General features: G+C 46.7%; 1 protein-coding gene across 3 annotated transcripts in view; it reads left to right on the top strand.

Annotated features, from left to right (window-relative positions):
- The window catches only part of USP31 (ubiquitin specific peptidase 31), a 46,949-nt gene that overhangs the window by 13,032 nt on the left and 19,683 nt on the right, over nucleotides 1-14,234 (top strand). For all 3 annotated transcript variants that reach the window (XR_008232810.1, XM_052772706.1, XM_052772705.1), the window contains exons 2-15: nucleotides 2,132-2,269; nucleotides 2,766-2,854; nucleotides 4,516-4,608; nucleotides 5,781-5,916; nucleotides 6,423-6,567; nucleotides 7,353-7,536; nucleotides 8,282-8,393; nucleotides 9,007-9,101; nucleotides 9,653-9,730; nucleotides 10,203-10,332; nucleotides 11,678-11,797; nucleotides 11,974-12,199; nucleotides 13,045-13,203; nucleotides 13,929-14,081. Coding sequence is in view for 2 of the 3 variants with exons in the window: in XM_052772706.1 (XP_052628666.1) it covers nucleotides 2,132-2,269; nucleotides 2,766-2,854; nucleotides 4,516-4,608; nucleotides 5,781-5,916; nucleotides 6,423-6,567; nucleotides 7,353-7,536; nucleotides 8,282-8,393; nucleotides 9,007-9,101; nucleotides 9,653-9,730; nucleotides 10,203-10,332; nucleotides 11,678-11,797; nucleotides 11,974-12,199; nucleotides 13,045-13,203; nucleotides 13,929-14,081 (1,858 nt within the window). In the remaining variant the exon portion in view is untranslated. The remainder of the gene's footprint in view (nucleotides 1-2,131; nucleotides 2,270-2,765; nucleotides 2,855-4,515; nucleotides 4,609-5,780; nucleotides 5,917-6,422; nucleotides 6,568-7,352; nucleotides 7,537-8,281; nucleotides 8,394-9,006; nucleotides 9,102-9,652; nucleotides 9,731-10,202; nucleotides 10,333-11,677; nucleotides 11,798-11,973; nucleotides 12,200-13,044; nucleotides 13,204-13,928; nucleotides 14,082-14,234) is intronic.

Genomic DNA, 14,234 nt, shown 5'->3' with positions numbered 1-14,234 from the left:
TACAGTCTGGTCTCTGCTGGTGCCACTGTCCCTTTTTGGGGACCCTGCTCAAACAAGTTTGAGTCCCGTGTAAGCCCTTTCTGTCTCTCCACAGGTGTACCAACAGACATAGGTGCAGCACTGCTAACATGGCACGTCCCAGACAGGATTGCTTTTCCCGGTAGTATGCAGTGCAGGAAGGTTGGGGAATAGCTGATGTGAGCTTTGCTTACAAAGAAAAGCCTGGTATTGACTTTGTTGTTAAAATTGGTGGGGTGGGAGCGTGGGGGTAGCTGACCCATGACCATGTGTTAGATGAATGTCCTGCCTGTTCCATGAGCAGCAGGAGGAGCAGGCTGGTTCTCGCAGCTGCAGCTTGGTGCCCCCTTGGAGAAGTAGAACATGCTAGCTCTTCTACAGCAGTGGTGGTGTGTGCTGCTGGGGAAGGAACCCTGGCTCAGCTGCTGGGGTCAGCCCACCATGGCATGTTACTCCAGGGAGTATTCATGGCGGGGGTCCTGAATGCAGAAGCTGGTGCCTGGCTCCTGTCCTCCAAAGCCTGTGCCGTGTCCCCTGGTAGGCAGCAGTGAGTGCTGGCTGGCGATTCGGGTGTTGTTGTGGAGGTAAAAGTGAGATCGGAGAGCTGGAGCAGAGAAAGCGTTTCCTGATGTGGGTTTTTGGTGAGGAAGATGCCCTTCCAAACCCTGCTGTGGGCTCCTGTTGGCTTTTCAAGGAGGAGGAGAAGACATCACCCTGAGGAAGGGGCATGCGTGGCCCAGCTGGAGAGGTCAGTGCAAACTTCAAGGTTATGAAAGGTAAAAGAGCTGCAGGGCAAGGATAAATCTGCAAAGAGCAGATTTTGGTTGCTGGTGAGCTTCAAGCCCTTCCCATTCATGTCCGGAAGAAAAACAGGTTTGAGTAAATCCCTTGGGTGTGCTGGTGTCATTCTGAGACAGCTTTTCTGGAAATTCAAGAGTAAATTAGATGTGTTCTCCAGGCTCCCAGCATGTATCCAAAGTAGTGCCAGTTGTGCGTATCGCACCTGTGGCTGTCTGAGTCCTCACTTGTCTGGAGTTTGCTGGTCCAGCAGCACCCATCCCATACTGCACTGCTCTGGCATCAGTTGCTCTGTGATGCTTTGGTTCCCTGTGCTTGCTCCAGCTGGAGGGAAAGCTGCAGCTACCTGGCTTGGACAGTCGTTCATAACTGTGTGCAATGCCAGCGCAAACTGCACTTTTCCTCCTGCTCAGTTGTCTGTCCTAAGCAAGTTTTCTGTTTCGGGTAGTGGCAACAGAAGATGGTATTTAGGATAAGCAAGTTGTGCATAGTGGGTACTTGATACCTAGTAGAGAAAGTCACATGGTGATTGTACTGCTTATGTGCTTAAGAAGGTGCCTGATGCAAAGTAAGTTTGCTCTACCTGCATATTATTGGGATGATCAGTAGCATCTGCAGTTTTGATCTTGGCTGATTCCTGGAATTGTATACCTATATTAGCATTGAGCATCTACATCTAGGTTTTGGGAAATCTGTTAACCTCACCAAAGCAGGAATGAGCTAAACGGGGTGAGGGGACATTAGGAGGCTAAATACTTGTTTTGCTTCAGCTTAAACAAATAGAAGATTTTGAGTTGAACAGTTTCAGACCCTGTGGTACATGGATAGGTATGATTAAAAATGGCCATGACTCTGTGTTAGCATGGGAAATACTGCCTGTCATTGTCGGTGGACTGAAGTGAGCTTGCTTCGCTCTTGACTTGTGTGGAAGTACTGTAGACTGATTGTTTTGGTGTTCATCTCATCTGAATTGAGCCCCAAGTTTGCTATAAATATTTCTGTTCAAATAATGATGCAGTTCCTCCATAACCACTGCCATAACCCCTCTGGTCTGTTCTGAGAGCCGGTGGCAGTTTCTCTGCTGAGCAAGGCATCAGCTCCCTCTTTAACTCAAGTTGTGTGTAGGGTCCTGCATGTGGTGGTACGTCCTGGCCTGTCCCCAGGTGGTGTGGGAAGGCAGTGTCCCATCCAGAGCTGTCCGCAGTCCCTGGTTTTGAGTGTGCTGTCAACTCTGCCTGTCTGATTGTGAGGGCTTGGTAAAGGGAAGAGCTCAATTCTTGTGCTTTTGCTGTATGCTGTCTCTGTCTCTCTGCAGAACATTGTGTCCAAGAACGCTATGCAGTACCGTGGGAATGCCCAGCACGATGCGCAGGAATTCCTGCTTTGGCTTCTAGACAGAGTCCATGAAGATCTGAACAATGTAGTGAATTACAGTGGCATGCCTCCACTCAAGGTAAGGGATTTTGCTGGCAGCCAGCATGGGAGAGTAGCTCTAACTTTGCATACAGTCTTTCTTTTTATATTAGATCTCTCTGTTGGCTTCTCAACTCCGATAGTTTGGATGGAACAAAAGCTTGCATTAAAATACTGTTTGTTTCTGGCCCAGTGAATGTAACTAGCTGTTTCACTAATCCCTGACAAGTGCTCCCCAATACAATCATTTGTGAGTGGTCACATACCGCTCTGCAAGAGCTGGGAGGTATTACAGGGGAGGGACTGCCAGGCACATCATCTGCTGTGAGATCCCTGCCTTTCCTTGGGCTGCCCTAGCTACCTCACATTCCTGCATAACCACCCATGTGAGCAGAATGCACTTATTTAAAAATCTGGTGACGTTTTTCTGGTGGGTTTGGGCAAGGAGGGCACAAATTCGACTAGGAGTACTGGAGCTATCTGGTGTGATGCACCTCCTTGCCTGGGTGTGCTTCTAGGGTTTATTCTTCTTTTAGCCACCGCTGGAGGATGATGTGCTGCTCGAGGGACCAGCCTTTCCAATCAGTAGTACTTTCGTGCAGGAACTCTTTCAAGCCCAGTACAGGTATGATATTTTGTAGATTTTGAGGCATTATTGCATGTATTGGTGACCCCATACCATGGTTTAAGCACAGCTAGCAACTAGGCACCACACAGTTGCTTGCTCACTCCCCCCTCTTCCCAGTGGGATGGGGAGGAGAATTGGAAAAAAAAATAAAACTCATGGGTTGAGATAAGAACAATTTAATAACTAAAGTAAAATAAAATGTAATACTAACAATAATAATAAAAATTACAATAATAATAACAACAGTAATAATTGTAATGAAAAGGTATATAAGAAAAAAAAATAAAACCCAACCCCCCCAAGTGATGCACAATGCAATTGCTCACCACCTGCTGACTGATGCCTGAGCAGCAATCTGCCCCTCTTGGCCAACTCCCCCAGTTTATACACTGAGCATGACGTTCTATGGTATGGAATATCCCTTTGGCTAGTTCCGATCAGCTGTCCTTGCCATGCTCCCTCCCAGCTTCTTGTACACCTGCTCAGTCGGCAAAGCAGGGGAAACTGAAAAATCCTTAACTTATCCTAAGTGCTACTTAACACACTGGTGTTCTAGTTGTTGCTGTCAACATTATTCTCACACTAAATGCAAAACACACTGTACCATCTACTTAGAAGAAGATTAACTCTATCCCAGCCGAAACCAGGACACCCCAGTATAATTCTGCCCTGATGCTAGCTCCCAGTACAGTTGAGACTGGTGTCATTTTGTTAACAGCTGTTTCTGAATTCCTGCTGAATGACATCTGAACTAAGATCTTGCTCCAGAGGAGAGAGAGAATTTCACTACTTCAAATTTGGTATATTCTGTGAAAAACTACAGTATGTACCACTTCTTCACCTGCCCTGATGCATCCTGAAAGCAAGTCAGTGCTCAGTGGAGCAAAGACTCGGACAACTCAGTGCTGTGAGGCTTACCCTGGCTGTTCAGAGGCAAGGGCCTGTGGCAAGATCTGGAAGTGCCTGGAGGCTGCTGGGGAGTTACGGATCCCAGGCGTCTTGCAGAGTTCCTGTTGTCTGGCACTTGAGAATTCTGAGCTGAATCTTTCACTGTCCCTTCAGGGCTTTCCCATGAGTTTCCCGTGCTTCTGGGAAGTGAGCTTTCTAATTTCAGAACTAATACAAGAAAACAGCCTAATTTCCAGTGTTCCTCGATGGCTTGTGTCTGTGCTGCTGTAAGAATTTTAATTGCTGGGCTTTCTCCCCAATATTTACCAAGGCTTTCTGTGAAAGGAGAAACCTTAAGCCTGGTATAGAACACGAAGCCAGTGTAAGGAGCAGGTTAGTGCTGAATGTGAGAGATGTATTGTCTGGAGTTTTTTCCTTCTGAGTAAGAGATCTGTACGCCTGCAGTGCTGACTGTCTCTTTCCCGTCTATTTGTTCAAAGCCAAATTCAGTGACTGGAGTGAAGTCTTTTCCTGGCATGCCATGTAATGAACTTTGAGACTGACTAATTTAAAAGGATCTAGAAATCAGGAACCCATCATTTACAGCAGCTATGTCTGTACAGCCTCTGTGCAGAGCTGCTCTGTATGGAGAAAGAAGAGTAGAAAGGGGCAGCCAGGTTGACGTGCGAAGGCTGGTATTTGTGATTTGACAATTTATCCATTCCTGATGAAATGAGGTATAACTGCCCTATTACTGATATTTGTACTAGGTCCTCTCTGACGTGCCCTCATTGCCAGAAGCAGAGTAACACCTTTGACCCTTTTCTCTGCATCTCTCTGCCGATTCCTTTGCCTCATACACGGTATGTAACTGTCTTGAACTTTACGTTGGCTGTTTCCCATGCATATAGTCTTTAATTTGCTACAGGAGGAAGAGAGATGTCAGCAAAATCTCTCCAGTAAGTCTTTAAAAAAGATAGATAGGACCATATGGGGCTTTAATTTTTTGCTTAGCAGGTAAATTGGAAAATTGAGCCTTTTACTTGTTTCAGAATGGCCCTTTGCCCCCACCCTTAACTTCCTATAGAATTAATTTTGGGGAGAAAAAAATATCTTTGATTCAGGTAACCAAAATATTTTGCTTTTGACTTAATTTATAGCATTTTAAAATTAAAAAGGGAAAAAGGATGAAACACTTTTTTTTTTTGAACAGTCTCACTGATCACTCCAATTTCAAAAAGTGAAGTTAAAAGCTTTCCTGCAAAATGTTTTGCTTTTTTGAAAGGTGGCTGTTGCCAATAAAGAAAAAAGCTCCAGGGAGGAAAAGAAATCCAGATAAAAAGTTCAGAGCAAAGATAGAGATGCACAGTAAAACCACCCCTTGTATAAATGAGCAGTTCCTTCACCTGATGTTTTGGATGAGGAAAACTTGTATGGGTTCAAGAAGCAATGGAACAAAGTAATGAAAGGACATATTAAATATGACTGTGTCACATTTGGTTCAGAAGTCCCTGCTCTGCCACCGCGTGGAGGCTGAGTGGGCTTTCCAGGGAGGGGTCCTTGGTAGGCTGGCTGCCCCACTCTTCTTTCCCAAGGCAGTCCTTCTGGCTGCTGGTGGAGGCAGGATTGAGTACGGAGAGGCAACCTGGAGCAGCTGTTCCCAGCAGCAGCTCCCTCTGAATGCTTTAAGGTGCTGCCTCGGACTAAGCTGCATTACAGGATCCTTGTTGGAAAATTATGATTGCATTGTCACAGAGAGTTTTATTTTTAACTTTCTGGGGCTTTTTTGATAAGATGTTCTGCTTGTGGAAGCAAGTAACACCAGTCCATGTAGTAAGAAAGGAATCTTTGGAAATCAAACATACTTGCCTGGCTGCGGCTGAACGTACCTCCAGTGTGAGGTGGGTCGGGGCTGCTGGGAGGGCCCTGTAGCTTGTGGGCCGCCTGGAGGCACCCAGGTTGGGCTGACTCTGTTGAAGGTGCTGCCAAGAAGTGCTCAGCCCAGCCCCAGCAGTGCCTCCCGTGCTCTCCGCAGGCCACTCTACGTCACCGTGGTGTACCAGGGGAAGTGCTCTCACTGCATGCGGATCGGGGTGGCGGTGCCCATCTCTGGAACGGTGGCCAGGCTGCGGGAGGCTGTCTCCTCAGAAACCAAGATACCCACGGAGCAGGTAACAGGCTGGTCTCGTCACCCACATGCCCTCCCTTCAGCGAGAGGGTGTGCGGAGGCTTTCATCTCGTTTTGGATATGTAGGAATTGAAATTTGCTGCCCATGATTGAATGGGGAAAGCAGGGTAGTGGTGGTCTGGATCAAGCTTTTCCCTGTGTGTTTGCTTGGGATAGCCGTCAGTGGAGCATGCGGACCCTTCTGCCTGATCACACGATGATTCGTGCATGCTGGCAGTGAGGGAACCATCGGGCACCAGTGGGGAGTTCCTCTGTAGGAAGAACTTCAGGAAAGCTGTTGGATCCCACCAAAACCTCTCCATGTGCTGCCTTTACCCCAGCTTCTCTTTTATGGCAGTCCTTTTCCCTGTTCCTTGCTCCTGGCCGATGCCAGGGTGTTTTGAGGAATGCCATCCTTCAGCAGGAAAATCCCAGTTGAGAGACAGGGCAGCTCAGCTGGATGAGGCATGGGTGTTTTAATGGGTTCTGGTTTGCTTCTGCTGACTCTAGATCGTGCTGACGGAGATGTACTACGATGGGTTTCATCGTTCCTTCTGCGATACTGATGACCTGGACACCATTCATGAAAGTGACTGCATTTTTGCCTTTGAGACCCCAGAGATATTTAGGCCCGAGGGTATCCTCAGTCAGAGAGGTAAGTCGATAACTCCGCTTAATGCCCAACTCAGGTGACTAGGTGACGGAGGCTTGTTTTGGAAAAGGATACACTTGAGAATAAAAGTCCCACAAGTAGTTGATGTTCTGGTTATTGATTTCAACTCTGACTTTGTCCAGACTCATTTCAGCAGACTTAATGGTGTTGTCAGCCAGGAGGTTATCAAGAAGCGATGTACACTCCTTTCTTCCTCTTCCTGGGGTTGATTCTGCAGGCCAGGCTGGCTTAATGTGAAATCTGTTGTCAGGCTTAATTTAAAGACCTGCTAGGGACCAGATGAAGCTGCTGAAATTGTGTTATTTAAAATCAGATTGCCAGTGATGAATAAACAGTCTCGGGAATGAACAAACACTTTCTTTTTCAAAGCTCAAAAACCTCAGCTTCTCTGCATCTCCCTCTCAGTAAAAGGCAATAATTGCATCCTGGGTAGATGGAGTGTAATCAAAGGCAAATTTTATTATTGGAAGTAACAAGTAGGGTTTCTGTCACTTCAGCTTTTCTTGCAGGCAGACAAAGCCATGAGTGCTTGTACAAATTGCTGTGAAAAATCAGTTAGGTGAGCACTTGCATATAATTTCTTTCTGTAAAGAAATAGTCACTATGAAAAGTAATTGGTCTTCAAAGCCTTCATACAAGTGATAAAAATGGTTTTGATTCCATATTGACCTGCTCCTCTGCAGCCGAAGGAGGGTTTCTTGAGGGGGGCATCAGGGCACTAAAGGCAAATGACATAACAAAATGTTTCTTTTCTCCTAATTTTTCAGGAATACATGTGAACAATAACCTGAATAACTTGAAATGTGGCACTGAGCACTCCCGAACAATATCTTACTCTCAAGGAACAGTGAAGTCTGGAAAACTGGAACAGTCCTCTACTAAACCAGCAGCAAACGACAAGATTGTCTTGCTGGTGTGTAACAGAGCGTGCACTGGACAGCAGAGCAAAAGGTGACTGGCAGCTTCACAGTTAGAGTTACTCTTGTGGCTGCTTCCTTAATTGAGCTGGGGTTTACTCACCGTGTAGTGAAAACACAAGGTGAAGGAGCAACAGCTTGCATTCGTAGCTTGCATTAGGTGCTAAAGAACATATTGTTCAAAAAACATTAATGAATGCAGCAAAATATTCCTGATTTTGGTGAACTTCAAGTAGTCCAGTGTTACTGGAAAGTGGTGAATGCAGACCAGTCTGAAGGACATACCACCTCTCTATAGAGCTATATGGTTTCAGAGAGCAGCAAGCAAGTCTGACCAGGTCCTGTGATGTGTGGAAATTTTTAATTGGAGTGCAAACAGGGGGTGGGGAGGAAGTGAGAAATGACCATGGCAAAGGCATTTGTACCAACCACAGGCTGAGAACTATCTCAGCAGCTGAAGTTTGTTTCACAAAAAGTTATCCTGGCCAGGTTGCAAAGCTCTGCAGCCTGAAGTAAGCCACTTAAGCACAGAGCAGGGCTGCAGCCTGGTAAAAAGAGCCCTCTGCATGGGCAGCCATAACAGCGTTTCCTCAAAGTTAAGCACCTCTCCTCTGGAAACAAGTTTTTAAATGCTTTGTTTCTGGGGAGTTTCATCCAAAGCATGCCGAGCTCCATAGGTGCTGAGTGAAGAGGAGAGTGGCACTGTCAGAGTTTTGGGATCCGACTGCTGAACAGAATAATCTTTTAATTGCTACCTCAAATGCTACTCCTTCCTGTAGGTTTGGCTTGCCCTTTGTGTTGCATTTGGAAAAAACAATTGCTTGGGATATTCTACAGAAGGAAATTCTGGAGAAGATGCAGTATTTCCTGCGGCCTGCAGCCTGCATGCAGGTGAGACAAATGGTTCGTCTGTTTTGATACTTCCAGCTCTGTGTGACATGAACTAAAGGGGAAGCCAGTTACCTGGAGTGATAAACATGCTACACATGCTGAACTGATGGCTTTCCAATATTTCTTTGTGCAATAATGTCCAAGTCTGGTATTCTACCTCTTTGGTGCTTTTGTCTATTTGCTGAAAGGTACAAGAAAGATTAGACTGATCGGGTGAAGAAATTGCATGCTTTGGTTCCTTCCTTACCCCCAAGAAATACTTGAGAGATTAGTGCTGCTGTCTGCACTGGAAATCCACCAGTTGGTGGTGTTTGCCTAAAAGAAAAGCTGAAACATTTGCTTGGTGACTGCATGTTTCTGAGAGCAGAGGGGTGAAGAGGGGTGTCTTCTCTGGTCACCATAGAGGAGTTGTTGGATACAAAGCCTCAGTTGCTGTACCTCACCCCTTTGTTAGCTGCTTGGCGTAGGCATATTTGAGACCTTCTGCATTTGCTTTCTCATGTAGAACACACGTTCTAGGATAAAGTACGTGTCAGCTGGTGCTGAGAGCAGGTTTGCCCATATGTAAGTTGGGTCTGAGCCATTGAGATGGCTTCTACTCTCTTTGTTGCAGGTTTGCCCATTCAGCTTGCGAGTGGTCAGTGTTGTGGGGATAACGTACTTGCTACCTCAGGAGGAGCGACCCCTCTGCCATCCAACTGTGGAAAGGTGAGTTGGTCCTCATTCCCAAAAGTGGAGAGAGGTTTGTCAGCTGGAAACTCAGTGTGTGGCCATGCAGAAAGGGACAGTCTTGGTGTGGATGTGTGAATGGACTTCACAGGCCTGAGGAGCAGGGAAACCACTGCGTGTCCTCAAGAAGCTGTGTGAGGATTGCTCAGTTGTGTGTCATGCCATCTGGAGTCTGTCCTTCTTGGAAATGAAGAATGGAATGAAAGTATTACTCCCCCCCCATTTTAAAGTGGGGTTTTGGTTTTTTTTTTTTTTTTTTTAGTGACTGTTATTCTTCAAAAATTTTTGTAGATGCCTGTTCTGTAAACAAGTGTACGTTTATTTACAGAACTAATGTATTTAGGTAAATGCAGTTGGCCAGCTTTGCCATGTTCTTTGCTGTATGAATTCCTTTTACTCCTTTGCAAACTTGAGCTGTGTGGGAGAGAAGGAAGGATGAAGGGCTAGTGGAGAGAAGTTGTGTGCGTGTAAAAGATAACGTAGGCTTCAGATTGAAAGGTGGTTTAACTTCTGTCTGCTTCTCTCTCCAGGGCATTGAAGTCATGTGGACAGGGGGGAACTGCTCATGTGAAATTAGTGGTAGAATGGGACAAAGAAACTAAAGATTAGTAAGTATGAAGTAAAAAGCCTTAAATTGTGTTCACCTTGAGTGATGCTTGTGGCTTGCTTGTGTGAATTGTGCACCCTTCAGCAAACATGAGTCCCCTCAGAAACTTGACCCCATGCCCTGGCCCTGCTTGCAGGGATAGACTTTTCCTTTTCTCTGTAGCTGGAGTTTTGCATTATGGAGCAGGCATCTTGCCTGTGGCACCTTCCCCCACAAATAATATTCATGTGAGAAAGTTTGTGGGCAGTGAGTAGCTTTTTCTGTCTGAGATAAACTGGAGTGGGTGCCCACTGAAGCTGTTCACCCCTGTGTTCAGCTGTGTTGCCCTGGCAGGATCTCTTGCCAGTCAGCTCTCGCTCACATGTAATGGGACAAATCCAGGAAAGAGCTGCTGATTGTACCTTCAGAACAGCTCCTCGGCAGTGTGGGGAGCAGGTGGATGTGCTGGTAAATGTGTTGTCTCCCTGATGCAGCTTGTTTGTGAATACAGAAGAGGAGTATATTCCAGACTCCGAAAGTGTCCGCCAGCAGAGAGAGCTTCATCATCAACCTCAGACCTGCACTTTATCTCAGTGTTTCCAACTGTACACCAAAGAGGAACAGGTAGGGACAAAACTGTATAGCAGCCAGGACTCAGAAGGTCTGGCTTGTCCACGTGCTGCATAAACTCCCATACTCAGCAGAGTAGCTCTTTTCTGCAAACACCAATTTATTGAGACAAGAGAATAAATTTGTAACACAACTAGTGCTAACTGAGTTTCTCTGCAGTGAGGAGAAAGTTGTAGGAGGTACTGCTTTTGGGGTTTTTGCCCCCTGAATGTTGATATGAGAACTTCTCTGTTCTGCAGTTTCCTCCCTGTGAAATAGTGATGCCTTTTTCTGGCATACATTATAAAGGGTTAGAACAACGTGGCTTCTTCATGGGAATTACTGCTCTGTCTTGGAGCAGTTGTGTGTTTCCAAGCCTGAACAGGGCTGGGGTGGGTTCAAGTCAACCCCTACTGAGTGGGACCCCCTGAACGGCAGCGCAGTGACCACTGGGCTCAGTTCTCGAGAAGCGTTGCTGCTCTCCTCCTCTAGCTCTGCTTGTGGTGTGAGGAGGTTGAAGTGGCAGGAGCAATGGTGTGCCACAGGGCAGACTGGAGATGGGTCTGAGCTGGCCCTTGCCTGGAACACATAAGCAATCTGTGTTTCTTTGTCAGAGGTCTCTAATCTGCTGTAAAAAGGGATGGTCCTAGAGGTGGACTATGGACCTGTGACTGAGCTTTAATAATTTTGGAGCCTCTCTCCTCACTTCTTTCAGAGGTGAGGGAGAAGTTGTTTGACAGCTTGAAGTTCTCTGGCTTCTGAGTTTTCTGAGCACTGGGCTGTGGAGGGAAACACATGTTGTGTTTGTGTCTTTGAAAAGACACATCCTCCTTCGTGGACAATGAAAATCTCTGCAGTTTGTAAGTGCGTGCCATTGGGACATAGGGAGGAAGAGGGTTTCCAGAGGGCAGCGAGGTGTTAGAGATGAAATTTGAAGTACACCTGTCATCTTTCTGTTCTGATTCTTTCTTTGCTGCTGGTTTTCTTGTGAGAGTACTTCTACTCAGGCTGCCAAGCCTGCCTGCTTTTTGCCTTTGTTTTTTCTTCTCCCCCACTTCAAAGGGATTCGGGTTTATAAGGTGGAAATAGCTTCTCTGCACAGCAGCACTAGCTGAATTCTGTCTTGCAGTGGGAAGTGCCTCCTGCATAAGGCACGCCTGTCTCTTTGCTTGTCACTATTTTGAAAAGCATCATTGGGAACCCTGCATTTCCAATGAGCTTGATAAATGCTGGAGGTAGATGGGGTGCAGGGGTCAGTGTCTGCACTGGGCCTGGGGCAGCAGCGGAACAGTGGTGTAGTGAAAGCTGCCTTGGAATTTGAAAACTAATACTCATACCCACTCATGCCTCTTCCTTGTAGCTTGCCCCAGATGACGCATGGCGATGCCCACACTGCAAGCAGCTGCAGCAGGGTAGCATCACACTGAGCCTCTGGACCTTACCTGATGTTCTCATCGTACATCTCAAAAGGTTTAGACAGGTAAGGACGCCTGCAGTGATGCTGGAGGACTGCTGCTCAGCCAGGGAGTGACCTGACTTAGACCACCTTTTCAGAAGCAGCTGTCTGCCCTATGCATTCCTCACCTGGGTTTTTGTTTTCCCCAAGCATGGTGGCCTCACTGCCACTGCAGCTCATGCTATTCTCTGTTTATACAGGAAGGAGACCGAAGGATGAAACTTCAAAACATGGTTAAATTCCCGCTGAGTGGCTTGGACATGACTCCCCATGTTGTTAAACGCAGTCAGAGCAGCTGGAGTCTGCCATCTCATTGGTCACCCTGGAGGAGACCTTATGGTCTTGGAAGGGATCCTGAGGACTATATCTATGACCTGTATGCTGTCTGCAATCATCACGGCACCATGCAAGGGGGACACTATACAGGCAAGTATCCTGCAATATTATGTATGTTGGATCCTTTCAGAAAGAAAATGGTTATATTTTTCTATTGAGTGTCTATAACTACTTCATCTGTCTTGGCAAAAGGACCTAACCCAACTAACAAGGGCTGGCTATGTAATACCAGACAGGTAACTTTTATGACTTTGAGGAATGGAACAATGCCTGTTGACCCAAAATGTCTTACTGTACGTTTCTTTCTCTGCTTTTTTTTTCCTTCAGAGTAATGTAACTGGCCTTTCATGTTTCAAAAATGCTCCTGGCCACTCAATGCAGAACTTCTGTAGTTGCAAGAGGCTGCTATACATAGGAAGTATTTGCACATTGCCTGTGTGTGTAGCCAGTTTATGAACTCCTCTTTGCTTGTTCCAGCAGCTCCCAGAGCAGCCAGAGAGAGACAAAGTTGCTTGCTGGTTCTTAGGATCTGTATGACTTCACACAGCAGCCCAAAAAATGTGTGTGTCTGGTTTTGTCCTCTGATGTGTGTCTCTGGGCTGCGTTGTCCTGGGTGGGCTCAGTCAGAAGGAGATTCACTGAGGGAGGCGGACTGCCACAAGTAACAGAATGTGAAGTGAATGGAGCCATCCCAAATGGTGTTCTGTTCTGAGCAGTAATGTTGGACAAAGAAATCCTGAAATGCGAGCTGTTTATTGTATTCTGGTGGCCTCAGGCCCCCATTTTGCCAGTCAGACTGGAAAAGGATGTGTTGCATGAATAAATCTGTTCCTTTCATTCTCCTCTGGGTCCATCATAGCAGAGAAGGTCATGTTTAAGTTATCATACAGCAAAGCTGAGAGTAGTAGGACTAATAGTAATGTATTTTCTCTCAGCATATTGCAAAAACTCGGTTGATGGCCAGTGGTACTGCTTTGATGACAGTGATGTTCAGCAACTTTCTGAAAATGAAGTCTGCAAGCAGACAGCTTATATTCTTTTCTACCAGAGGCGCACAGCAATCCCATCGTGGTCTGCTAACAGCTCTGTGGCAGGTAAGCCCTGCTGGCGTTGTCAAGGAGTGGTTGTAGTTTTTCATGGATAGTTTGCCCTTCTGAAGAATTTTCTGCCCAGCTCTACTTAAGCCCCCACTCTCTGTCCCAGAACTCAGCAAGGCTTGTCTGAATCTGCTGCTGTGCATCAGAGGCTGTGGGAAAATCCCACCTCTTCTGTTAAGGCTAGTTGTGGGAAAGAGGCTGCGGAGATGGGGGAGCCCCCCTCCATCCCCATGGGTAGTTCTGCTCAGAGCTGCCCTTGTCAAAACCATGGCATAAAAATGTGACTATCTCATTCCCTCCAGCAGTGCCGTTGGTCTCAGACAGGCAGCCAGCAGCTGAACGTGTTGGTGGAATCCGGGGTGAGCTGTGGGCAGATGCAGGCTTGGTGACATGCCTTTGGAAAGGAAAGGATTTGCACCACATTTTTGTGGCAGCTCAAGGACTGCCCTCTGTCTGCGTGCTGTTGCACCGATTCTTTTGATTCACAGCATACTGGGACAAGTGCAATTCTGTCTTTCACTTATGACCATAACTGTTTCATAAGAGTAAAGACTTATTCTCTTGGCAGTGTGTGGATGCTGTGGCTGTGTGGGCTAGCTCCAGATGCCAGGTATCTGTTGAAGGCAGTGCAGTGCAGTATTTACCTGGCTCTCAGTAGCCTTCCAAGGTTTCATGTGTTCTGCAGCTGCATTGGCCTGATGTCTGTGCCTGCTTCCTTGCAGGCTCCACAAGCTCCTCGCTCTGTGAGCACTGGGTCAGCCGTCTTCCTGGTAGCAAGCAGCCCAGCATTGCTTCGGCAGCATCATCACGACGCACGTCTCTGGCTTCACTCTCGGAATCGGTAGAGCTGACTGGGGAAAGGAGTGAAGATGATGGTGTGTATCAACACTGCAGTGTGTGGGGGATACTGGGCCACTAGTTCTTCTGTTACAAGATCCCTACTAAAACAGCTGCAAAATATGTAGTTACAAGGGACAGTTACTCTAGCAGCTGGGGGAGGCAGGCACTGTGCTGGTAGGAGGTGGATT

Source organism: Harpia harpyja, chromosome 21, assembly GCF_026419915.1.
Source record: "Harpia harpyja isolate bHarHar1 chromosome 21, bHarHar1 primary haplotype, whole genome shotgun sequence".
Classification (NCBI taxonomy): Eukaryota; Metazoa; Chordata; class Aves; order Accipitriformes; family Accipitridae; genus Harpia; species Harpia harpyja.
The sequence above is the reverse complement of the archived record's forward strand: the minus strand, read 5'-3'. Positions and strand labels throughout refer to the sequence as shown.